We start from the raw sequence: 27,086 nt of genomic DNA, 5'->3' as shown, positions 1-27,086 counted from the left end.
CACCAAGGCTGTGGTATGTGCTATCCTGCCTGTGGGATGGTGCATATAAAAGATTCCTTGCTACTAATGGAAAAATGTAGCGGGTTTCCTCTCTAAGACGATATGTTAAAATTGCCAAATGTTTGACATCCAATAGCCGATGATTAGTAAATCAATGTGCTCTAGTGGTGTTGTTAAACAAAACGTTTTTTTTCTCTCTTTTTTTCAATTAACAGCTACTGGGTATCTAACAACTATGACACTTTTGTTTGCTGTTAGAGACGAAACCTGATTCCACCATTTAAGTTAATCTTTTCTCAACTGATAGCAAAGTATTTAGCAGTTGCATGTGCAGGGGGAGGGGTTTAGGGACGAAGAACACATACACTAGTGTTTTCCCTAGCTTGTTTTAGCATGGTGCAGCACCATGCCTCAATAGTCTAGTGCCAACAAGCCTTTTTCACTAATTAATTCTAAAATTGCCTTTATAAAACACCGAAAATGGTATTATTAATTAACAAAATATGCCTTTTATATCTTTTGCCATTCATTTATTAAAGCAAGCACATAAATTACATTAATGTTCATTTTAATTAATTATTGTGTATTTTTAATGAAAAACAAGTGCCCCGAAAATGGTGAAAATGCTCCAAAAGTGTTTGGTCTACCATGCCGTGCCAAATTTCTAGGGAAATCACTACACACACCTGCTCAAGCAAATATTTGGTTTGTCAATACTTTTTCCAGGGAAACATGTCTCAACCTCCTCATAAACTTTGCTAAGTACAGTTTAGAGCCATCTCCCTCTGCTAAAATGCCTACACATGTGCCTGATTAAGCATAATTTCTAGGTATTTTATCACACAAATTAACATGGATATCACAGTTTTGCAGGACTAGTAACAAAGCACAGGTTGAAAAAGTAACAAACTATGAGTAAGTTCAGTCAGTCGTTTGTCAGTTAACACTTGCTACCCAGGGGTCTAATTAACTAAACTCCAGCAACTTTGCGATCTCGCAGTGCAATGCTAAAAGACTTGCAAAGAGGATGCTTTGTCGTCTAGCAGAGCCTAAGAGACCTTTGTGAATTAGGCCCCTGGTGTCTACACAACATATTACGGTAAACCAAATGATCTGCAAATATTAAGCAACAATTTAGTGACAAATGCTGGCTGAATATAGTACACTGGTCACTGCCATCACTAGCATAGCTAGAAGGGTAGCATGGGAGCCATCCCCACCCAACCCCGCTTACATCACATTTTCTTTTTTCCCCCCACCTTTTATATTTGCCTGTTGCACCATAACACAACTCATAGACAGTGTGGGTGTCCCCCACCCCCCAATATAAAATCCTGGGCCCAAATTAAAAAAATTATCTTAGCGCTATGATATCATAAAACCATCGTAGACTATGATGTCACTATGGCTTGCATTGTTGTGATATAGCTTATGATGGTTTTACGATATCGTAGCATTAAGATAGCTTCCAAAATCTCTAGCCTAGCTTCTCGCTCCAGCTAGTGCACCACGGCTGGTACATCAAAAGCCGTGGTATGTGCTATCCTGTCTATGGGATGGTGCATATAAAAGATCCCTTGCTGCCAATCGATAAGAGTATCCCATGAAGTGGCGACAGCAGGTTTCCTCCTTCAATATCTGTGTGGTCCTTAACTATGTCTGACGCCATATAACCATAAACAAAATGAAATGTGTTGAGTGTGTCGTTAAATAAAGCATTTTCTCTAGCCTGGCTATGCCAATGACTGCTAGTTGTATGACAAGTGTGATCTGATTTCTTTCAACTTAGAAAAACAGTAGAATAAAGATGGCAACAGCAGCATTACGTTCATATAAATGTGGCTTGTTTCTTCATTGAACCGATCTGTCCGGGTAACCTAGACCATGAGACTTTGGTTGGTGCTGCTTGTTTTATTGGAGGAAGTCTATTGGTGTCGGCTGGTTCATTTTCACTGGTAGTTTTCATACTCGGTGAGTCGTCCTCGCCACTAGGGGGCGTGTCGGGGGTGAAGTAAGAGAAGTCCATGCTTTTGATTTTGTCGAAAGTCAAATTTTCACTGGTGTAGCCACGACTTCTCATACGAGAACTCAGAGGTAGGTTTTGAGGCAGTTCCACTTCAGAGAAATCCTACAAAAAACAAACAGATTTAAGACAAATCATAGCCTACATTTATTATTTGATTAGTTAAAATTTATAATGTGTGTACTTTAAAACTATTTAATTTAAAACACACTGAGATCAGTTATTAGGCAATATAATTAGAATTATTTCAGGACTTCTAGATTATGGTAGCCCCACTCCTATGGCTAGTGATATTCATTGTTGGGCTGGGAAATAACTACTATTGCCATGCCCGGTGGCTAGTGATTTTTTTTGGGGGGTCAAACGTTGAAGTTAAGTCTATTTTGTATATATGAATATCCTGTCCAATGCATGGGGAAACTGGTTAAAGTTTCATACCTTAACATGTATTATTAGTTTGGAGTGGATGTTTCATGTATGGTCCGGACATTTTGTCTATTACAGCTTTTGTATTGGTTAATTACGCATTACTTAAGGGGTGTGGGTGAGCAATATATAGCTCAGTTGGTAGTACACACGCCTTAGGTGCTTGGTTTGTAAGATCAAACCCCCTTGGTCACCCATTCTCTGATTGTTTTGTTTTTTCCTGTACTAACCAGTGATGTATCAAAGGATATGGTATGTGCTGTCTTTGCCTACATGTATGGGAAAAGTTTTTTTTTTTTTTAATTGTTTAACGACACCACTAGAGCACATTGATTTATTGACCATTGGCTATCATCCTACATGACACCCAATAGCCAATGTATTTTTTGTGCTGGGGTGTTGTTAAACATTCATTTGTTCGTTCGTTCGTTCGTTCGTTCGTTCCTTCGTTCACTCGTTCGTTCGTTCATTCATTCATTCATTCATTCATTCATTCATTCATTCATTCATTCATTCATTCATTCATTCTATCATCCTACAATCCAAGCAGCTCAGACTAGAGTTTACTGACCAAGCTACATCATTCAAAATCATTTCAACTTCCCTGTTGTCCATTGGAACCACCACTGAATGAATGTTTTTTTCTTTATTCGACTCTTACCGGAGTTGCGAGGGCCTGGTAGGGTGAACACAGCATTCCGTAGCGAGACGTCTGACTGCTGGTGATCTCCCCAAACAAGAGTCGTCTCCCTTGACGGTCCTGTTTCTTCCTGGCAAAATCCTTCTCCACTTTGACACCAAGAAAAGTCTGGAGAAAAAAAACAAAAAAACTGAGCTAACAACTCACTACATACTTTATAATAAATATGTGATGTGTATAACAAGTAAGAAGAACAATTATATTATAAAATGTGAAATCAAATAATTAAAAAAAAACCATGTGTTTCTTCATAAGAAGTGATGGTAAACTACAGGCCTGTTGGATACACCCATTCCAGATATCTTATTTGAACAAATGTAGAAGTGTGTTACATTAAGTGAGGCTAATGTTTTAATTAATACAACTAATGCAAAATTATTCAATTTTATTATAATTATTTGTTACCTCCCACCATCCCTATACCCCTCAAAAACACCCATCCTCTATCCCAACATGACAATTAGTAGAACAGCCTTGTAAAGTTCCGATATTATTTAATGGTAATTTGTTCCAGATCATTTTGATGGAATTATTTGACAAAAATCATATGAAGCCAAACCCTAGGCAATTAATGAATGGATGGATGGATGGATGGATGGGTTAGTGGGTGGATGGATGTCTGGATGGGTGGGTGGGTGGATGGATGGATGGATAGATGGATGGATGGACAGATGAACAGATATTTAGTCAAACGGATGGATGGATGGATGGATGGATGTGTGATTGGATGAATGAATGAACAGATGGATGGATGGATGGATGGATGGATGGATGAATGTACAGATGGATGTTTAATGACAACTCGGTATGAAAAACATTGGGTATCAGGTGTCAAACAAACTATCAGTAAGGTAAATGACAATCAACTCATCAAAGACACAATGACACATATCAACACAGCATACCAAAATAAAATCTCAAAACGTCAACAAATGCTGTGGTCAGATCATATGAACAGTGTATGGAGATGCACACAGCACAACAACAACACAGCTTCAAACTATTAACATATTTTAAATTTTGTGATTGGTCTTCTTTTGTTTTTGCAGCTTAGCTTTTTTGACATCTTAGTCCTAACGGTAAGTATTTCAGATACAAATTTACCAAACAATTAAAAAACAAGTTAGTTTTGACCTATAACCAGATCTCAATTTCAACATTTTGTAGCCAGAACCCATGTAAAGTTGAAGTGGCTCCATACAATGAATATATTTTATCCTGCAATCACTGTTTGTATTGACCAATTATAGTGACTGTTTATATCAGTCACAGAGTCCTACTAGCAGGATATTGCTTGTCACAAGACCTGTCCGATTCAACTCGTTAGACTAGTTAGGGTCAAAACCCTCACACGTCTGCTCTAATTTTCTTCTTTTTTTAAATGTATTTTGCTGGGGAGCATTACCAGATATCGCTGAAAATTTTTCTTGCCACACTTAACACACACACCCCCCCCCCCCCCCCCCCACAATTTCCTGCATACACACATTTATTCAACTGCATGTCTTTCACATCATTAGTTTCAATTGTGGTAAACAAAACAAATTACATATTTATTTACAAATTATGAGTATAAACTATATTTTGAAGTGATAAGTACATATATAAGAATGAAAGGAAATGTTTTATTTGACGACGCACTCAACACATTTTATTTATGGTTATGTGGCATTGGACATATGGTTAAGGACCACACAGATAGTGAGACAGGAAACTTGCTGTCGCCATTTCATGGGCTACTCTTTTCGATTAGCAGCAAGGGATCTTGTATATGCACCATCCCACAGACAGGATTGTACATACCTTTGTTACACCAGTTGTGGAGCACTGGCTGGAACGAGAAATAGCCCAAGAGGAGAGCTCTGTACCACTGAGCTACGTCCCACCCATTTATAAGAATGAAGTCATGAATTGTTTTGTATGTGATACTGCAAAAACATTCGCTTGTTTAGCTTGAGTATATTGAAGGCTAAGAGTGAAGATGATTTCCCCATTTTTCTTGTTGACTTGCTGAATACAAAAAAACAAAAAACAAGTTAATGATGAAGGTTATCAACTTTATTCTGTTCAGGAAAAATGGGGAACTCTGCTTACAAAGCCTTGCAGAGTTCCCCATTTCTACCTTCGTAACCTATGTCACTGACATGTTATTATCTATATCATATTACTTTCATTGAAGGAATATTTTTATAAACATATGTAAAATACATAAAGGAAAAAGTCTAAAGATAAAATTAATCAATATTAAAATATTTTAAAGTGCAATATATTTAATTTTTATTTATTTCTATTAATATAGCATGATCCAACCTATAAATGCCAATGACAATCAGCAATGCTATGGAGATTGCCATGAAGTTTTTAATTTTCTATGACACTTTTTTTCCTGATTGTTTTTCAACATTATGTTTTTTCCGTAAAAAAATGTATTGCAGGGGTTGGAGATCGAACCTAAGTTATGTGCAGAGCACTTAAAACAGAACATATATGAATATGTCCACATAACCCTGTAAATGTGTACCTTTTCTGGATCAGTTTTGTCTGAGCCGAAAGCGAAGGTCTGTGAGCGATACTTGAGTCTAATGTCTCGCGGAAACTCCTCGGTCGCCTTCTGAGGGGAGGTAACCACCACAGTCTGAGGCCGAAGCTAGGAAAGTAACACTACAGTGAGCCATGCAAAACACGTGTACAACAGAGAAGAAACATGACAGTGTGATGCTAGAATGGCATGGAAGATTTTACAACAGATACTTAAATTTATAAATGGCATATAAATGTTAGAAGATTTGCAATTATCAATTTGTCATGATGAAACAATTTGCAAAGACACGGTTAAAACAAGATTCAAAATAAAGATGATAATTTTAATATCTTCTTTTTTTTTTGAGTGAGGGAGCATTTTCTAAATCATTCCTTAAAAATGGGATTTGCTGTGTTAAAATATTAGAAGATACACATTATTAATATGCTGAAAAAGACCAATTTGCACAATTTTATTACTATTAAGTTGTAAGGATAAAGAGAGTCACCAATGCCATTTTAACTTGCTAAAATGAAACATGCATTGAGTTTCATAGTGCACAGATGATTTCAGTGTTCCGTACTTAGTACTTAGGTCAAAGGTTATCACAGTCTTCAATATATTGGCAATTAAAGATGTAGTTACCTTCCAACTATATTCCACATTTTATTTTTCCAATTCTTGGAGGAAAGTTTGTAATTTTACATGCAGTAAAATTATAAACTGTGATTTTTATTTTATTTAAAACATAAAATGTTTTGGCCAAGAGCAGATAGTATAACAATAGGCCTGCTATATAGATTAACTATAAAATGACTACGAAAGAAAGAAAGAAAGAAATGTTTTATTTAACGACGCACTCAACACATTTTATTTACGGTTATATGGCGTCAGACATATGGTTAAGGACCACACAGATATTGAGAGAGGAAATCCGCTGTCGCCACTTCATGGGCTACTCTTTTCGATAAGCAGCAAAGGATCTTTTATATGCACCATCCCACAGACAGGGTAGTACATACCACAGCCTTTGATATACCAGTCTTGGTGCACTGGCTGGAATGAGAAAATGACTACAAAGAAAGTCATTAAAAGATATGTATTTTATGCACAGATAAGTATACACCACAGTGCTTTGGGAACTATTTTATACAAATACATTGCCAACAAAACTGATTTCGTATTACTTGTTAGTCTGTATTCATACAACAGGTTTACAGTAAGTTAATGTAGTAGGCTACCTAATAACAAATATAGTGCATAACACAGGCAAAACTCATGAGATATCTGGCAAAAAATACATATGGAGATGTACAGTGCACAACATGTAGCAAAAAACAAGACATTGCATCTTTTAAAAAAATTAGAATTAACTTATTATACCTCTGTTTTTGAATGTTCACTATTCGTCTGATCAGGAGTTGTCTCCCTTGGAATGACATCTTCCTTATTTGTTTCTTGTGTTTCATCTGTTCCATTTTCTACTGGTTTTGTAACAGCAGGCTTTTGTTGTTTATTTGATTTTGTTTCTATATATCAAAAAGAATTTATTGTAAAATATTTTCATTCAATCTTACAGAATGCATCAAGTTAATAGAAAATGCCTGAAAATCAGTAAGCAACCATTTTTAAAATCAGTCACATTAATTTTATTCATAGCACTTGAATGTGAATTTTTTTATTTAAAAGACCGAGAGAAAGAAATTACACAAAGGTTAATATTTACGTTATAATCCATATTATATTGTTAAAGGGACATTCCTGAGTTTTCTGCAATTTTTGAGATGTTAACAGAGACTTTTTAACGATTGTAATTACATATCAAATATATTTTTCTGCATAAAATATTAGTGGCTGTATATTAAACATGTTTCTGATTGTTCTAATATTTGTACTAGGTTAAATTTCATTTTATTTCCTAAAAATAATTTTTTCGTACGTACAAAATTATATGATGATAAAATTCGGTTTGGGCTTCTTACAAATATTAAGATGACCAGAAACACATTGAATATACACTGATATTCTAAACAAGAAAATATCTTTAATACGTAAGTTTAATCGTAGAAATATTTTATTAGTTGGAAACATCTTACAATGCAGTAAACTCAGGAATGTCAGTGGTTATTTGGAGTCTAGCATAATATTAATGGTTATTACACTTGAAAAATCATAAATTCAAGGACATATCCAAGACTTTTCCAGGACATTGTTTTATTTTTCTAGGACATGAAATGTTCAATCAATGAATGTTTTGATAACAAATTGTTGTCTGAATTTAGACAAGTTTACCGTTATGAGGACAATAAAAGTAGAGATGCGAAAAAAATAAACCACAAAATATTTGGCCTAAATTTCCAAATCATTTTCAGAATTTAGTGCTTTACTCCAGGACATTTCAGGCCTGGATTTTAAAATCACAAAATCCAGATGCGTAAAAACCCTGAGCATTACCTTCACTCTGGGTTGGAACTGCTACTGGGATAGGAACCCAGAACCTGCCAGCCCTAAAGCAGATGAAATAATCAGTGTACAATCAAGGTAATAAGTATTGGAAACAGGGGGCTAGGGGGCCAGGGGCCACAGGCAGGCCTCCCTAACACAAATAATGCATTTGACCCTTCAAAATTAATTTAATATATTATGTTGGATGGAAAACCATCACTGAAATCTTATTAATTTTTGTGACCTACCTTTAATTTCTTCTTCTGTTGTAAATGGATTTTTAGGGTGAGCCCAGGTTGCTGGTTTCATTAAATTCCAAGATGTTTTCTGTAAAGATAATCACCTTCATTTAAATAAATTAGGGTTTATTTATTAGTGTACTAACAAGGTAAACAAAACTGTAGATAGGAAATGAAAGTAATATGCTTTTGAAGTTTGTTTTGTTTAACGACACCAGTAGAGCACATTGCTTAATTAATCGTGGCTGTTGGATGTCAAACAATTTTGACATGTATTCTTTAAAGAAAAAGCACTACACTATTCCACTAGTGGCAAGGAATATTTTATATGTACTTTCTCACAGACAGGACAGCTTATACCACAGCCTATATATAAACCAGAGATATATAAATGTGATGAAATATTAAAGTTTTCAGGGGAGACAACTCTAAGTTAACTTGAGAAATCTCCAAATAATAATGTTTAGTATTAACTAGTCAAATGCAACTTAGAGTTAAAGTTATAGTTTGTTTTGTTTAACGACATCACTAGAGCACAATGATTAAATAATCATGGCTGATAGATGATAAACATTTGGTAATTTTGATATATAGTCTTAGAGAGGAAACCCTCTACATTTTTTCATCAGTAGCAATGGATCTTTTATATGCACTATCCCATATACAGGATAGCACATACCATGACCTTTGATATACCAGTTGTGGTGCACTGGGTGAAATGAGAAATAGCCCACTGGGCCCACCATCAGGGATCGATCCTAGACCGACCCCACATCAGGTGCGCATTTTACCACTGGGCTACGTCCTGCACATGATATTTTGATGGACAGCTTTTGATTTATAGGTGGTGCCACACACCTACACTACCACTGTATTATTAAATACTATTATGATGGAACACCCTTTGCTTATAGCTGAATATATACGGTACCAACCTGCCCGAATGTTCCAATATATTCTCCCGTCAGAGTCCACAGCCGAGCAGTCTTGTCTGTCGAGGCACTCAGTATAAAGACCCCCGCGTCGTGTTCTATATACTCCACACTCACAATGGCTGACTCATGACCCCGCCAGCAGCTCTCAATAGGGGGCTTCGTTTTAACACGCTGAAAAATTAAATATAGAGACATAATAGGAAGGAAATGTTTTATTTAAAGCCACACTCAACACATTTTATTTACAATTATATGGCGTCAGACATATGGTTAAGGACCACACAGATATTGAGAGAGGAAACCCGCTGTCGCCACTTCATGGGCTATTCTTTTCGATAAGCAGTAAGGGGTCTTTTATATGCAACTTCCCACAGACAGGGTAGCACATACCACAGCCTTTGATATACCAGTCGTGGTGCACTGGCTGGAACGAGAAATTAAATAGCCCAATGGGCCCACCAACGGGGATCGATCCCACGCCGACCACGCATCGAGCGAGCGCTGTACCACTGGGCTATGTCCCGCCCCAATTAAATATAGAGACATGATGGATGTGTTTTCATACATTTGTTACCGGTCACTTGGTTTTTTAAATTATTAAACAAAATAACCTTACACACTAAGCCAACAGCTAAAAGCTGATGAGGAATGGCAGGTGTGTGCCTGTCATGGACAGGACTCTCTGGCGAAGTCAGAGGTTGTGTCCATAACAGGCATGCTTGAACAGTTCTCTGATGGAAGCATGCCTCCCCAGAGCACATCCTGCAATTCTGCCCCCTCTACAATAAAACCAGGGTAAAGCACTGGCCAAACGGAGCAACACTGACTGTCAAGCTTTGGGGTTCCAAAGAAGACTTGACAGAGACTGCGGTTTTTTTTATCACCACAACCGGATTCCAAATCTAAAGTATGATCAACAATAGCTTGAATGCAGAAGAAGAAGGAAGCATGCCAAAAATTACCCACACCCTCATACGCAGGTGTGGCACATGTGGCCACAAGATAAAAGCACATGTTGCAATTGGAGAGACAAGGACCAGGATATGGAGGTGGATAGCGAAAATAGTTGACAAACAGGAGGTGCTGCCAGATCAGCAAGAAATAAGACATAATTCAAAAGAAAGAAAAGAAAGGGGGCAGTGAGATACAAAAAAAATAAAAATAATAATTACCCTTACAAATATGTATTTTGATACATCTGTAACAATGATAAATCTATTGGTGTAAGGACTACCCTTATGACAAAATATTGCAAGAAAATAAACATTTTTAAAGTTTCAACTGATGAAAACTTTATAGCCAGATTGGTGTTGGGACGGCCTTTGTGACAAAACACTACAATAATCACTATTAGTTCCAACTGGCTTTATAGCAATAGAAATGCAGAATATTTAAGCGTCAATAATTCTTCTTCATTACTGATACAAAACACACAAGCAGGTGGGTAAAATCTTTGAATTAGAGGGAAAACAATTATGGAGACATCACATGTCAAGAATGTCGAAAATAGTACTTCGTTCTCCAAAATATCTTATTATTATATTAAACAAAAAACACAGCCATAAATTTTGATCGGTTGACCTTTAAGTTGATAACACACGTGTGTAAGAAATACAGTTTTATTTGTCCATTAGATAGACTTGCATTGCGCAGGGCCTTGGTACAGTATCCCATGATATCCCAAATCGTGATGATGCCATGTGTGTCCCCAGTCACCAGAATACTGTTGTTGGGTTTCGTACACATTGCCAGTACTGATACATCAGGGCTGTCCGGTGCATAAAAGTAACCTGGAACAACAACAGAGTGACATATTAAGATAAAATAAGTAACTTGATAAGCTAAAGATTTATTTAGGTGTTTGGGAAATTTAATCTGCCCTTATCGAATGAGGCATAGCTAATATGAAAAACAATTTGCTGTTGATAATATGCAGGTTTTCACAAATCCACTAGCGCTCAGTCCCAGTGAATGGGTTAGTAAAAATGATCAACCGCATTACTGTTACACTAGGTCACTAGGTCACTAGCCAAGGCTTCAGTAAGGGTAGTGACTTTCTCAAACATTTGTCAAACACTGAATATGTCATCTTAAAGGGACATTCCTGAGTTTGCTGCAATTTTTAAGATGTTATTGACTAACAGAGACTTTTTAAAGATTGTAATTACATGTACATATAAAATATATTTTCTGCATGAAATATCAGTGGCTGTATATTAAATGTGTTTCTGGTCGTCCTAATATTTGTACTAGGTTAAATTTCATTTTATTTCCTAAAATAACTTTTTTTTAATTATTTGAAGATAAAATCTAGTTTGGGCTTCTTACAAATATTAAGACGAACAGAAACACATTGAATATACAGACATTGATATTCCAAACAAGAAAATATATTTAATATGTAAGTTTAATCGTAGAAATATTTTATTAGTCGGAAACATCATACAATGCAGCAAACTCGGGAATGTCCCTTTAAACATTTTAAAATTAGTTCTATAAGCATCTGTGATAATGTTTTCAAATAAGTTTTTCGCTTTGTGTTGATAGTTTCGATGAAATATTGTTTTGATATACTACAGCCTGTCTTCACCAAGAAAGGCGAATGTTGACTCCTACTCCCCTCCACACTCTCTTGGAAATTTTAGGAGAGCAGCAAACTGATTGCCTTGCAGTAAAAAAATTTATACAGTTTATTTAAAACTTAATGTGAGAGTGATATAAAGCTCATGTTATTTTGCTCATGGTGAAGGCTGACAGCTCCATACCATGTTTTCATGGTCCGATCATAGCATTTATTTTTTATTTTTGGTATGTTGTTGATATGAATGCGATTCTGTTACAGCTGTTTATACTGTTTTTTTATTAGTAATTTAAAGGGACACTCCTGAGTTTTCTGCATTGTAAGATGTTTCCGACTAATAAAATACTTCTACGATTAAACTTACATATTAAATATATTTTCTGGTTTAGAATTTCAGTGTCTGTATATTCAATGTGTTTCTGGTCGTCTTAATATTTGTAAGAAGCCCAAACAGGATTCTGTCTTCAAATAATTCCGTACGTACGAAAAAATTATATTTTAGGAAATAAAATTAAATTTAACCTAGTACAAATATTAGAACAATAAGAAACACATTTAATAAGCAGCCACTAATATTTTATGCAGAAAAATATGTAATTACAATCGTTAAAAAATCTCTGTTGGTCGATAACATCTTTAAAATTGCAGCAAACTCAGGAATGTCCCTTTAATACATACTGATGTTAATCATTGTGTGTACCTTTGTTTGACAATGAGTTTTTTGTGCTGGAGTGTCATTGTTATACATACAATAGCTGAAGTTTTACAGCGTGTTGTTAAACCATTCATTCATTTATTTGTTCATTCATTTGTCCATTTGTCCAATCGTTCATTCATTCATTCATTCATTCATTCAATCGGTTGTTCAATTATTTGTTAAATCATTTGTTTGTTGGTTTTGTTTGTTGATTAGTTGGTTTATTCACTTATTCATTCATTCACTCACTCTCTCTCATTCACTCATTCATTCATTCATTCATTCATTCACTCACTCTCTCTCATTCACTCATTCATTCATTCATTCATTCATTCACTCACTCTCTCATTCACTCATTCATTCATTCATTCACTCACTCTCTCTCTCATTCACTCATTCATTCATTCATTTTGACCAAAATCAACATACTGATGCTATCTGGGTATGGTATCTGGGTATGGTATCTGGGTCCTCACCTAGTTCTGTTTTCTGACTGTAAATGTTCCACCAGTGTAGTGTTCCGCCTTCGCTGGACACGAGTATTGCACTTTCCGAGAACCGAGTTAATGCGCGCGCTCGTAGAAACAGAAGCTTGTCCACAGGAGTGGGCTGCCTGGAAACACAACATGTTATACATTCAATCAAATGGGTTTATTCACAAATCATTTCTCGCTCCAGCTAGTGCACCACAACTGGTATATCAAAGGCTGTGGTATGTGTTATCCTGTCTGTGGGATGGTGCATATAAAAGATCCCTTGCTGCTAATCACGACCTTCTAAAACAATTAATATCGCCACAAGCGAAAACAAATTAAGAGCATATACCGTCACACTGCTAATCGAAAAGAGTAGCCCATGAAGTGGCAACAGCGGGTTTCCTCTTTCAATACCTGTGTGGTCCTTAATCATATGTCCAATGCCATATAACCGTAAATAAAATGTGTTGAGAGCGTCGTTAAATAAAACATTTCCTTATTCACAAATCTTACAATGAAAATATGTTTATCTGCTGCATATTAGTTTAACTGTTAACAGGTTTCCCCAACACTTTAGCTGGATATAATTTATTTTTTATTTTTATATATCTTAATAGCCAAGGCTGGAAACTGAGAGTGATCAAAAAGCAACTGCTGCATAAAATATCAATACAAGTCTCTAGATCAGATTCACAATTTCTAGCAGCTGTTTCCAGATTAAAATCTAACAAGCAGAGATTGCTCACCACTCGATATCAATACAAGTCTCTAGATCAGATTCACAATTTCTAGCAGCTGTTTCCAGATTAAAATCTAACAAGCAGAGATTGCTCACCACTCGATATCTATTTTTGATGACCAATGTACTGACTTCTCTCTCATTAACCATTATGTTGTATTCTTTTTACAGTGCCAAAACAAACTCTAGAAAACTTAGCAGTTCTGAAAATCAGAGTGGGTTGTTATAAAATATTCATCAAAGAATGAAAGAAACTGCTGTAAGGTTAGATTTCGGGAAAAAATATAAAGGTGGGTTTTTTTATCAAAATACAGTGAAACCTTTCAAGACTGAATCCTGTATAAATCGGAATTCCCCCAAAACCAGATGTTTTACAGTCCCTTTCTAAAAACCAGGACAGAACTTAACCTCTTTAAACCAGATCTTTAAACTGGACAAATGTCTTGGTCCCAAGGGTACCGGCCTCGGTGGTGTCGTGGTTAGGCCATCGGTCTACAGGCTGGTAGGTACTGGGTTCAGATCCCAGTCGAGGCATGGTATTTTTAATCCAGATACTGACTTCAAACCCTAAGTGAGTGCTCCGCAAGGCTCAATGGGTAGGTGTAAAACCACTTGCACCGACCCGTGATCCATAACTGGTTCAACAAAGGCCATGGTTTGTGCTATCCTGCCTGTGGCAAGCACAAATAAAAGATCCCTTGCTGCTAATCGGAAAGAGTAGCCCATGTAGTGGCGACAGCGGGTTTCCTCTTAAAATCTGTGTGGTCCTTAACCATATGTTTGACGCCATATAACCGTAAATAAAATGTGTTGAGTGCGTCGTTAAATAAAACATTTCTTTCTTTCTTGGTCCGAAGGGTGTTCAGTTTAAAGGGGTTTCACTGTATATACATGTATCTCTGGATAGCCCAGACAGTTTAAAGGGGTTTCACTGTATATACATGTATCTCTGGATAGCCCAGACAGTTTAGAGGGGTTTCACTGTATATACATGTATCTCTGGATAGCCCAGACAGTGTGCTTGTACCTTAATTGAATATAAACACAGAAGTAAATTAAAAATGAATGAGAATAAATGTAGAAGAGTGACATACCCTTGAACAAGTTTGTGAATTTTCTTGTGTCTCGAGTTTGGCCGGTCGTTTTTCGAGGACGGTCTTGAAGAGCTGGATCCAGTTCGCATGGTCAGACTCTCTATCTTCTTGGAACTGTCAGACAAAATTACGTTGTTACAGTACTAATATCAAGAGTTTTAATGTATACTGTGTGACAATTAACAACAACAATATAATAACAACCCAGAGCTAATCACTTAATTAGTTAATCACTAGGCGTCTAGTTTACATAAAGAAGTCTGACTAAATACAAATACCTCATGCGTAATCACCATATTGTAAAGTATCATAGATTTATCATGATGTTAATGAAATCAGAACACTTTTTTATTTTATTAAACGTCTGTTTTAGCTTAACATCACAATATTTCAATGTTTTTCTGACTATTTCTCATCACTACCTAAAACAAGACTTTTTATTTTAAATTTGCATCTTTGTATTTCTTATGTTGCTTAGCATATTTATTGTTTTAATACTTTATAATAAATATCTTAATTTATGTGAGAAGTTCCAGTATGTAGCTTGTTGGTGACATAATGAGTTAGATGAGGATGGGACTTATCCCAGTGGTAAAGCGCTCGCTCGATGCACAGTCAGTCTGGGATCAATCCCCATCGGTGGGCCCATTGGGCTATTTTTCGTTCCAGCTAGTGCACCACGACTGGTACATCAAAGGCCGTGGTATGTGCTATCCTGTCTATGGGATGGTGCATATAAAAGAACCCTTGCTGTTAATTGAAAAAAAGAGTAGCCCATTAAGTGGCAACAGCGGATTTCATCTCTCAATACCTGTGTGGTCCTTAACCATATGTCCGACCCTATATAACCATCAATAAAATGTGTTGAGTGCGTCATTAAATAAAACATTTCTACATTTCTAATGGGTTAGACATGTATGTTTTAAAATTGAACCTCTCTCTCTGGTAAAACTCTGCATCTATCCTTGAATGACTGGTGATGTACTCACAGATTTATCTGTCTGCCTTTTCTCAACCTGATGAACATCTTCTCTGTCTCCAAGTCCCAGACGATTATCTCCCCATCAAACCCTGCTGTCGCTATGAAGTTCGGTGGGCAGAAGTCAGACGTGAGAATATCATCCTCATGCAGTTGTCCCCCCTTCCAAGTTGCATTTGCTGTGAGGTACATGTTCTGTCAAACACATTTAATAAGAATCTGTGGTTTCACAAAGTCATATTTAATTCACTTATGCTAGGATCAGACTACCGACTGACACCATGAAGTTGGCCAACTGCTTTCACAACTTATACAACTGTCCAGTTGCTAGTCTGAGCACTCTTATAACTCAATTCTCATCGTATGCAAATCCTATGACCGATTAGTTGTTAATCTGAACACAACCATTATAAGTCAGGAGATGGAAAAATTTACAACGCAACCATAAAGTTGGCTAACTCTGTCATGACAGTTGATAGTCCGAGTATCAGCATTAGTAACAAACGTGTACCATATACCTTGTCCAAAATGTTAATATTTTATGAATTAAAGGTGCTGTATCATAGTTACATTGATTTATAAAAAAAAGAGATACAAATGAATCAATTCCATGCATAATCTTTGCACAAATAACACAGGAATATCAAATTTGTAAGGTGTTTAAATGCTGTATAAATATAATTGAATTCAGTATAATATGATTTCTGTCTTATCACATCATAGTAAATCTTATGAAATTGATAAATATACGAAATCTGGCAAGTTCAATGGATATAGAACCATCAGAGATAGATGAGTTGCAAGAAGACGACAAACTTGTTGACAAAATCCACCTAGCATAATATTACAGCATCTTCTGTCTGTCATTCACTGATGGTTTTTCATTAAAAACAATTTTTCCACAATTAATTGAATTATTTAGATGTATTTATGGGTCTATAGTTGAAGGTAAAATGCTTTCATTTCAAAGTAAAAATTAATAAATATTTTTTTGTAGGAAGCCACCATTATTAAACTTTGAGATAGCACCTTTAAAATTTTTTAAATACTTTTCAATTCTATTTTACATAAAATGTATTTCAAGGTTATTATAGATGAAAAAAAACAAACACTGGATTTGCACATAACTTGATGAATTAAACAAGAAATTGTAAGTAAAGTGTAATTTATTGGGCGAAAAAAAGCTGTAAAAGCAAAAAATATTTTACACTGTCTAATAACTAAGGACAATGCCTTTAAGATGTGAAACAGAAAGAGAAATCTCCTCACATCTGCATCTGAGTCATCGTACACAGTGATCAGTCTGCTCCAGCCCACTGCGATGATGACTTTTTTGTCCTTGACAGGAAGTATTCCCGTGACCTCGGCATCTGCTGCTGGTTCCAGCTTGTGCAGGTTGTGTCCATTTTGAAAATTCCAAACCTGAAAGAAATGTACAGATATTCATTACCAGTAAATATACATCATGTATCAAATTCTACATTAGATATATGTATTTCTTTAAAGTCTATATTTTAAATCTTTTATTGTCTGGAAATGACAGAAAGGAATGTTTATTTACTAACATCCTAGCACAATGTGTCCTAACCTTTTTTTGTTTGTTTATATTGATATTATAACATTAACATCAGTTAAAACTTTCACCACCTCGGGTGTACTTTTTCTATCCAACATGACCACATATGATGGAATCTTACAGTCTCACCTTAATAGAACCATTCCTAGCCCCAGTCATTAGTCTCCTCCAGGATTCATCAAACACCATCACCGTTATCTCCTCATCACCGTGAGCATTGGAAAACACAATCGACTTGTTCCCAGTCTCGATATCCCAGACTGCAATACTGGACGAATCACAACCAGTTACAACCTGTAACAAACAGTGAGGCTTATTTATTTCTTTAAATTAATATTCATAATAACATTTGAATATTCATATTTTTATGCCCCCAAGTGACAAATTTGTACTTATTTTGGAGTGATATGAAACCTTTTTTTAAAAGAAAATTTGAAATCATCTCTAAACAGCTGAAACCTTTAGCCATACGGTAAAAATGTCTGTCTCAAAATATATTTAATGATCACTACTCTAACCTGTTCAAAAAATTGTACAAATATTTGTCTAATATATTTGATGGTGATTGCTCTAACATGTTTTACAAAAACTGTACAAATGTTTGTATAAAATTGTATTTAATGACTGCTCTAACATGTTTAAAAAAACTGTACAAATGTTTGTCTTAGAATATATTTAATGACTGCTCTAACCTAAACCTGTGAAAATGTTTGTCTAATAATGTATTTAATGACGACTACTCTAATTTGTTTTAAAAACTGTACAAATGTTTGTCCAATGTATTTAATGATCACTGTTCTAACTTGTTTAAAAAACTGTACAAAAGTTTGTATAAAAGTATATTTAATGACTGCTCTAACCTATATAAAAAACTGTACAAACGTTTGTATAAAAGTATATTTAATGACTGCTCTAACCTATATAAAAACCCGTACAAATGTTTGTCTGATAATATATTTGATTATGATTGCTCCCACCTGTTTAAAGAACTGGTTATAGATGGCACTGCACAGCTGTGTATCGTGTGTGGTCGGCCTCTGGGAGACTGACTGCGAGACCTGGCCGAGTTTCAACATGCCGAGATAGTCATTGCACGTGATGAGCAGGGCACTGTGGGGGGCTGGCTGGAGGTGGAGGGGAAACTGGCCGTGTTCCGGGATGTGGCCATGGATACTGCTGGGAAACTTCAATACCACCGTCTGCAGGCATGTGTGTTCTCGTGTGTCCCAAACCTTTATAACCTTTAAAGAGCAAAACAAAATTAAAATATATATTTTTTATGAAAATTTATTAGATTAAAATGGATAAGAAAGTTAGATTTTTGTTTTGTTTAACAATATAACTATAGTTCGTCCCACAGGGAACACCTTTTTTCATACTATGAAATTTACTACAAGTTATTTATTTCTAAGCAGATTATTTTATAACTTGCACATAAAAATAGTAATTTTGTGTTATTTCCACAACACTTTTACTTTTCTTCTTACGTCAAACCAAACTGAACTCATTAACAAAAAACTTTTTTATAGGAGGATGGGACGGACTATAGAGTACATAGATTAATTAATCATTGGCTATTGGATGTCAGACATATGGTAATCCTGACATGTATATAGTCTTCAGATAAAACGCGCTACCTTTTTTCACTAGCAGTAAAGGATCTTTTATAAGCAGTTTCCCATAGACAAAATAAACATAAAACAGTTAAAAAGAGAATAGAATTGTTTTACTTTTAAGAGGTTGTAAGATGCTATTCATGAGTGTACAAACATTCTGAAAAGAAGATTAATATTGCAACATGTTTTGGGTTGTTGTTTTGCGAATACACAACTGACATTGTCTTCAGCACTTTAACCTAGAAAAAACATTCATGCAGATAAATTTTGCAACTTGAGGTTGGGCGCAAATGATGTCAAATTTATATGCATGCATTTTTTTATCAGTTTACAGTAGTTTTAATCTACTTAGAGGCTATTCACAATTATCAGCATTTTAATGAGTATGCAAACTGCATGACAGAAAAGCAAAACTGAGTACAGCCATATCACATAAGTTTGCACATATTAATTATGTTACATTATGTTAAGTTTAAAGGTACTCTTTATATATGCTTATAAAAATGTTGCCAGTTATAAATATCATCTAACAAGGATTAGATTATTAAATTATTACAAATCATTGTAATGTTTTAATTTTTAATGTTTTTAAAATGAACATTTTAAATAAATCTTATAAATGGGTTCTAAGATGGAAGCAAAACAAACAAACAAACAAAAGCCTCACAGCATCTTTGGAGTAGCTGAAAATCTGTCTGAAGCCTTCGTGTATGGCCACCCCAATCACTCCCGTGGAATGGCCGATGAGAAACGCGATGGGTTTCGACGTCACGTACGGGTTCCACATACGAATGTAGTGATCCAGGCTTCCCGTGACCAGGATGTTGAGATTCTTGTTGTGATCGAAACACTCCACTCCCTGGGGGGAAAAAAAGAAAATATTTTGAGTCTACAATGCATCTATGTATGTGTGATAACAATTTTAGAAACAAACTTTCAGAGATTTTATTTGGAAAAATATTTTATTATATACCGATTTAATCTTACTACATGTATAGTAATACAGACAATTCTGACCACGCAATAAAAAATATATTTTATTGAACATACATGTATGTGTCATACAAAATCTCGCATGTGTAGTACGATGTGTATGTGTTCACCTGAATGACATCATGTCCCTAACCCGGAATGATGTCATGTTCCTAACCAGGATGCTCAGCATTCCATCAATTCCATAAAATTGAACTTTCCAGATGAAGTAAGTTGTTTTATTTAATGAAACTTTTGTTAATCATAATATAGAAAGGTGGTATGTAATAAATACAGAACCACATACCAGTTGTTTTGCCATGTTATTTATTGCACTCATTTATAGTGCGCAAGATTTATATCACTCGACCGATACGTGGTCTCATGGTATCATATTCTTGCGCACTATAAACTTGTACAATGAATAACATGGCAAAACAACTGGCATGTGGTTCTGTCTATATATCACATCTTTAATAGATCTATATTGCATCTACAAAAGTGCAATAACAAACTTTTTGAGATTTTATTTGGGAACGACATAAATCATAACTTTTGATATACCAGTCATGAATCACTGGACCAAACCATAAAACACCAATGGGTTCCATCAAAGGGGTATGATCTAACAACCCAATGTACCTCTACCAGTACCCTAGATTCCACCCTGCTAGTAAAGAGCCTACCTTATCTATCTTGAAGACGTAGGCCTTCTTGAGGCTGTGAACTCTGCTACTAAAGAGCCTACCTTGTCTATCTTGAAGACGTAGGCCTTCTTGAGGCTGTGACTCTGCTACTAAAGAGCCTACCTTGTCTATCTTGAAGACGTAGGCCTTCTTGAGGCTGTGACTCTGCTACTAAAGAGCCTACCTTGTCTATCTTGAAGACGTAGGCCTTCTTGAGGCTGTGAACTCTGCTACTAAAGAGCCTACCTTGTCTATCTTGAAGACGTAGGCCTTCTTGAGGCTGTGACTCTGCTACTAAAGAGCCTACCTTGTCTATCTTGAAGACGTAGGCCTTCTTGAGGCTGTGAACTCTGCTACTAAAGAGCCTACCTTGTCTATCTTGAAGACGTAGGCCTTCTTGAGGCTGTGAACTCTGCTACTAAAGAGCCTACCTTGTCTATCTTGAAGATGTAGGCCTTCTTGAGGCTGTGACTCTGCTACTAAAGAGCCTACCTTGTCTATCTTGAAGACGTAGGCCTTCTTGAGGCTGTGAACTCTGCTACTAAAGAGCCTACCTTGTCTATCTTGAAGACGTAGGCCTTCTTGAGGCTGTGACTCTGCTACTAAAGAGCCTACCTTGTCTATCTTGAAGACGTAGGCCTTCTTGAGGCTGTGAACTCTGCTACTAAAGAGCCTACCTTGTCTATCTTGAAGACGTAGGCCTTCTTGAGGCTGTGAACTCTGCTACTAAAGAGCCTACCTTGTCTATCTTGAAGATGTAGGCCTTCTTGAGGCTGTGACTCTGCTACTAAAGAGCCTACCTTGTCTATCTTGAAGACGTAGGCCTTCTTGAGGCTGTGAACTCTGCTACTAAAGAGCCTACCTTGTCTATCTTGAAGACGTAGGCCTTCTTGAGGCTGTAAACATCGGATATGACCACGGAACTCTTGTAGTTTCCGCTGGATGAGATGATGGAGTCATTCTCTGGGAGGAAGCGAACCTGGCGCACGATGTCAGGATGGATGTCGGCAATCATCACGTGACGCACATACTTGCTGTGTTGGGGCAAGTCCTGAACACAAGGAAATGAAAGGAATGATTGTTCAACAACACTCCAGCACATTGCAGTGACATAGCTAGATGTCATAACAACATACCATGTTGCTATGTAGGCATATACCCAGGGTGTGTGTGATTGTGTGTGATGAGTTGATATTAGGTCCTTTTTATTTTTAAAGGATTATTGTGTTATTCGATGGCTACTTTTTCTGAAACATGCACCCTCTGCACACGTTATGAAGTTAATAGGGCCGTACCCTCGGGGGGGGGGGGGTAGAGGTAGGGGGGCAGTTGCCCCCCTAAGAATCTCACTTTTTTAACTCCAGAAAATAGCATACACATCTCAGGGTTTAATTTGTATAGTGTTTCATTTGTTTATAAGAAGTAGTGTCCCCCCATATGATTTTGATCAGGGTACAGCCCTGGTTACTATTAATATTTTATAAGTATTATACATATACACTTTCTATAGATAAATTTAAGTACATGTAAAAGGTTTGAGGGAAAGGGTATTGCCCTATGGGTAGTTAACTAATTGAAGAAAAGAGCAACAGAAAGGAAATGGGGTGGAAGGGAAGAGAAGAGAAAGGAAGTTTAATACATATATGTCTTAGACACCATGATATTTTCACTATAGGTGTCATGCTATTTCATAGACCTAAACAATAAAAAAAATATATACTGTCAACATTTGTTGTTAAACCGACCTGCATCATTATTTTCTGAGCCCCACTTTCGTTCTTGAATGGCATCTCAAAGAGCTGGGTGATGGGTTTGCTGAAGTAGAGCAGATGAATAGCACCAGTGTCCACTCCAAACACCAGCAGAGACTCGCTGTTGAGGTTCTGTTCAAAATATAACATTGTCATAATCAAACACCAGCAGAGATTCGCTGCTGAGGTTCTGTTCAAAATATAACATCATAATCAAACACCAGCAGAGACTCGCTGTTGAGGTTCTGTTCAAAATATAACATTGTCATAATCAAACACCAGCAGAGACTCGCTGTTGAGGTTCTGTTCAAAATATAACATTGTCATAATCAAACACCAGCAGAGATTCGCTGTTGAGGTTCTGTTCAAAATATAACATCATAATCAAACACCAGCAGAGACTCGCTGTTGAGGTTCTGTTCAAAATATAACATTGTCATAATCAAACACCAGCAGAGACTGGCTGTTGAGGTTTTGTTCAAAATATAACATTGTCATAATCAAACACCAGCAGAGATTCGCTGTTGAGGTTCTGTTCAAAATATAACATTGTCATAATTAAACACCAGCAGAGATTCGTTGTTGAGGTTCTGTTCAAAATATAACATTGTCATAATTAAACACCAGCAGAGATTCGTTGTTGAGGTTCTGTTCAAAATATAACATTGTCATAATTAAACACCAGCAGAGACTCGCTGTTGAGGTTCTGTTCAAAGTATAACATTGTCATAATCAAACACCAGCAGAGACTTGCTGTTGAGGTTCTGTTCAAGATATTACATTGTCATAATCAAACAACAGCAGAGACTCACTGTTGAGGTTCTGTTCAAAATATAACATTGTCATAATCAAACACCAGCAGAGACTCGCTGTTGAGGTTCTGTTCAAGATATTACATTGTCATAATCAAACAACAGCAGAGACTCACTGTTGAGGTTCTGTTCAAAATATAACATTGTCATAATCAAACACCAGCAGAGATTCGCTGTTGAGGTTCTGTTCAAAATATAACATTGTCATAATTAAACACAAGCAAAGACTCGCTGTTGAGGTTCTGTTCAAAATATAACATTGTCATAATTAAACACAAGCAAAGACTCGCTGTTGAGGTTCTGTTCAAAATATTGGATATTAATAGAGATTAAGCCAGTTTAAGGCATGTTAACGGAGTTTAAGCAAGCAAGATTAATAATCATGGGCAGGTTAAGTCCACAGCAAAATATACTGTTGTTGGAAAGAGTACTTGTGACATTAGTGCAGGGTGCACATTAAGTCAATACATTTCTGAATGTGCAGGGAAAGTTAGCAAATTTAAAATGGTGGGGAGAGTTTTGAAGTTTGTCGTTGGAAGATTTATTTTTGTTAATAATGACGCAAATACTTCAATTAGGATTTAGTGAGTACAATAGGTTATACATTTTTGGTTTGTGTGACCATTTGTTCGGTTGAGAAACAGTTGAAACACAAGTTTTGAATACCAGCTATATATAGGGTAATGTAACAATTTCCGGACGTAGAAAGAACCACACTTTCTACGTCCGTTCGGACTACTGTGACATTAGGAGACAAGGACTGGGATATGGAGTAAGACAGTTGAAATATAGGAGTTGTCAGAGTGGGAAGAAATGTCATTAAACTCAAAGGAGAGAAATTAAATGAAGCAATAGATGATTTACACTAATTTACACTGAAATTCACAATTTTGATAAACAAATTGGTTGGTTTTAACAGTTAATTCCCTATACATAGTTCGTTCTATACATTAAAATTTATTAATGCTATATGGGGGAAAGACAGGACTTTACAATCAGTTTGTTGTAACGGGTAGTTTTGTTGTAAGCAGGTTTGTTCTAAAAGTACTTTACTGTATCTTAAAAAGTCAAAACTATAACAAATTTATTTCCACCTTACTACATTGTAGATGGACATGATGGTTATTTCTTGACTTGAATTCCAGCAACGTGATTAAAATGCTGTAGAGCATAATATTTCAGTTGTTATTTATCTCAAAACCTTGGCCAATGAATTATTTATATTCAAATTAAGAGAATTTTTTTTAATTTCAAAAAACTTTGGCTACAATGCAGAGTCTCCACAAGTACATTCACAGGACTCAAGTACCTGTACAAGGAAGATCACTCTCATTTAATTATATTTTGTACGTCATTTTGCCATATGCTTGCCGGCGACTTTGACATATGCTTGCCACCGGTTACATTATAGTGCTATGAGACATGGAGGGAAAACAAAAGTTGAATATGTGGAATGTAATACAATGACATGATTTGGCATCCATGTTCAGTGCTGGAATTAAGATACATAATGCTATATTACTTTATTCCTTAATCTCATCATCATCTAGTGTAAATGTCAGGTACTCAGGTATTGGTCGACTTTGACCCTCGAGTACAATGTTTTGGACTGATGGAGGCTCTACTACTATGCAGTGAGCTTGAAATAAATGATGTTATATTTTAATTCAACTTTATATTAATGGGACATTCCTGAGTTTGTTACATTGTAAGATGTTTCCGACTAATAAAATATTTCTATGATTAAACTTACATATTAAATATGTTTTCTTGTTTAGAATATAAGTGTCTGTATATTCAACGTGTTTCTGGTCATCTTAATGTTTGTAAGGAGTCCAAACTGGATTCTGTTTTTAAATAATTTTGTACATAAACCATGTAAATAAAATGAAATTTAACCTAGTAAAAATATTAGAATGATCAGAAACACGTTTAATATACAGCCACTAATATTTTATGCTTAAAAATATATTTGATATGTAATTACAATTGTTAAAAAGGCTCTGTTAGTCGATAACGTCTTAAAAGTTGCAGCAAACTCGGGAATATCCCTTTCAGTAAATATATATTTTTCAACTAACCTTAGGATCATATGAATAATCAAAGCAGTATGGTACATCAGTCATTGCTGAAAAATAAGAAAATATTTAACCTGTTAAATTAAAGCATGGTTCTATTATTAGAGCTTCACAATTGTCAAATGATAATCCTGAGTTTCAAAATAATACAAAAGATAAAATACAAATGTTCAAAAAGTCAATGTCAATTGTAATGAGTCCTAATAAAATTTCATAACAAAAGAGATGAAATTCTTCAAAATATTGATTGGTGGAAATGTCATAGAAGTGAATGCCATGATCCAATGAAATGAACTGTAACAAAATGTCTTAATGACATACCAAAGAGATGAAATTCTCCAAATTACTGATTGCGATAAATGTTGTAGAAGTGAATGCAATAATTCAATGAAATGAATCATAACAAAATGTCACAATGATATAACAAAGAGATGGAACTCTTTAGAAGTGAAAGTCATGATTATGATCCAATGAAATGACTCTTAACAATAATATGTTGACATACCAAAGACACTGAACTCTTTAGAAGTGAATGTCATGATCTAATGAAATAACTCTTTTAACAAAATGTCACAATGCCATACCAAAGAGATGAAATTTTCCAAATTACTTATTGGTGGAAATATCATAGAAGTGAATTTCATGGTCAGTGAAATGAACCATAACAAAAATCACACTGACATACCAAAGAGGTGGAACTCTTCAAAGTACTGGTTGGTGGAGACATCGTACCAGCGGATGTCACGGCTAGTGGAGGCGACCGCGATCTTGTTACAGTTGGGCATGTACACGGCGTCGGTGACCCACATCTTGAAGCGCCGTTTGTTCTTCACCTGGTCACCGTCCTCCTCCGCTATCGTGTACGTCTTCTCCAGCTGCATGTTCGGCTGCCAAACACTCATAGCACCTTCCTGTCAACATATCAGTATACATTTTAAAAACCACACAACCAATACATAGCACCTTCCTGACAACATATCCGAATACATTTCATTAACCACACAACCAATACATAGCACCTTCCTGTCAACATATCAGTATACATCTTAAAGACCACACAACCAATACATAGCACCTTCTTATCAACATATCAGTATACATTTCATTAACCACACAACCAATACATAGCACCTTCTTATCAACATATCAGTATACATTTCATTAACCACAAACCAATACATAGTGTCTTCCTGTCAGCATATCAGTGTACATGTCATTAACCACACAACCAACACATAGCACCTTCCTGACAACATATCGGAATACATTTCAAAAACCATACAACCAATACATAGCGCCTTCCTGACAACATATCAGTATACATTTCATTAACCACACAACCAATACATAGCACCTTCCTGACAACATATCGGAATACATTTCATTAACCACACAACCAGTACATAGCACCTTCCTATCAACATATCAGTGTACATTTTAAAAACCACACAACCAATACATAGCACCTTCCTGTCAACATATCGGAATATATTTCATTAATCACACAACCAGTACATAGCACCTTCCTGTCAACATATCGGAATACATTTCATTAATCACACAACCAGTACATAGCACCTTCCTGTCAACATATCGGAATACATTTCATTAATCACACAACCAGTACATAGCACCTTCCTGTCAACATATCGGAATACATTTCATTAATCACACAACCAGTACATAGCACCTTCCTGTCAACATATCGGAATACATTTCATTAATCACACAACCAGTACA

At 35.9% G+C, this 27,086-nt stretch overlaps 1 protein-coding gene across 2 annotated transcripts in view; it reads right to left on the bottom strand.

The window, feature by feature from the left end:
• Positions 1-556: 556 nt before the first annotated feature.
• LOC121379436 (WD repeat-containing protein on Y chromosome-like) overlaps positions 557-27,086 on the bottom strand; it is an 87,905-nt gene continuing 61,375 nt past the window's right edge. For both annotated transcript variants that reach the window (XM_041508076.1, XM_041508077.1), the window contains 18 exons: positions 26,032-26,257; positions 25,350-25,396; positions 22,451-22,588; positions 21,568-21,756; positions 19,715-19,906; positions 18,409-18,672; positions 17,561-17,725; positions 17,125-17,277; positions 15,866-16,050; positions 14,877-14,990; positions 13,044-13,180; positions 10,934-11,079; positions 9,290-9,460; positions 8,364-8,442; positions 7,054-7,199; positions 5,671-5,796; positions 3,111-3,257; positions 557-2,128 (listed from right to left, as the gene is read on the bottom strand). In XM_041508076.1, the coding sequence (XP_041364010.1) occupies positions 1,829-2,128; positions 3,111-3,257; positions 5,671-5,796; positions 7,054-7,199; positions 8,364-8,442; positions 9,290-9,460; positions 10,934-11,079; positions 13,044-13,180; positions 14,877-14,990; positions 15,866-16,050; positions 17,125-17,277; positions 17,561-17,725; positions 18,409-18,672; positions 19,715-19,906; positions 21,568-21,756; positions 22,451-22,588; positions 25,350-25,396; positions 26,032-26,257 (2,925 nt within the window). In that variant the 3' untranslated portion in view covers positions 557-1,828. The remainder of the gene's footprint in view (positions 2,129-3,110; positions 3,258-5,670; positions 5,797-7,053; positions 7,200-8,363; positions 8,443-9,289; positions 9,461-10,933; positions 11,080-13,043; positions 13,181-14,876; positions 14,991-15,865; positions 16,051-17,124; positions 17,278-17,560; positions 17,726-18,408; positions 18,673-19,714; positions 19,907-21,567; positions 21,757-22,450; positions 22,589-25,349; positions 25,397-26,031; positions 26,258-27,086) is intronic.

The sequence above is a fragment of the Gigantopelta aegis genome, chromosome 8 (genome assembly GCF_016097555.1).
Source record: "Gigantopelta aegis isolate Gae_Host chromosome 8, Gae_host_genome, whole genome shotgun sequence".
Taxonomy (NCBI): domain Eukaryota; kingdom Metazoa; phylum Mollusca; class Gastropoda; order Neomphalida; family Peltospiridae; genus Gigantopelta; species Gigantopelta aegis.
The sequence above is the reverse complement of the archived record's forward strand: the minus strand, read 5'-3'. Positions and strand labels throughout refer to the sequence as shown.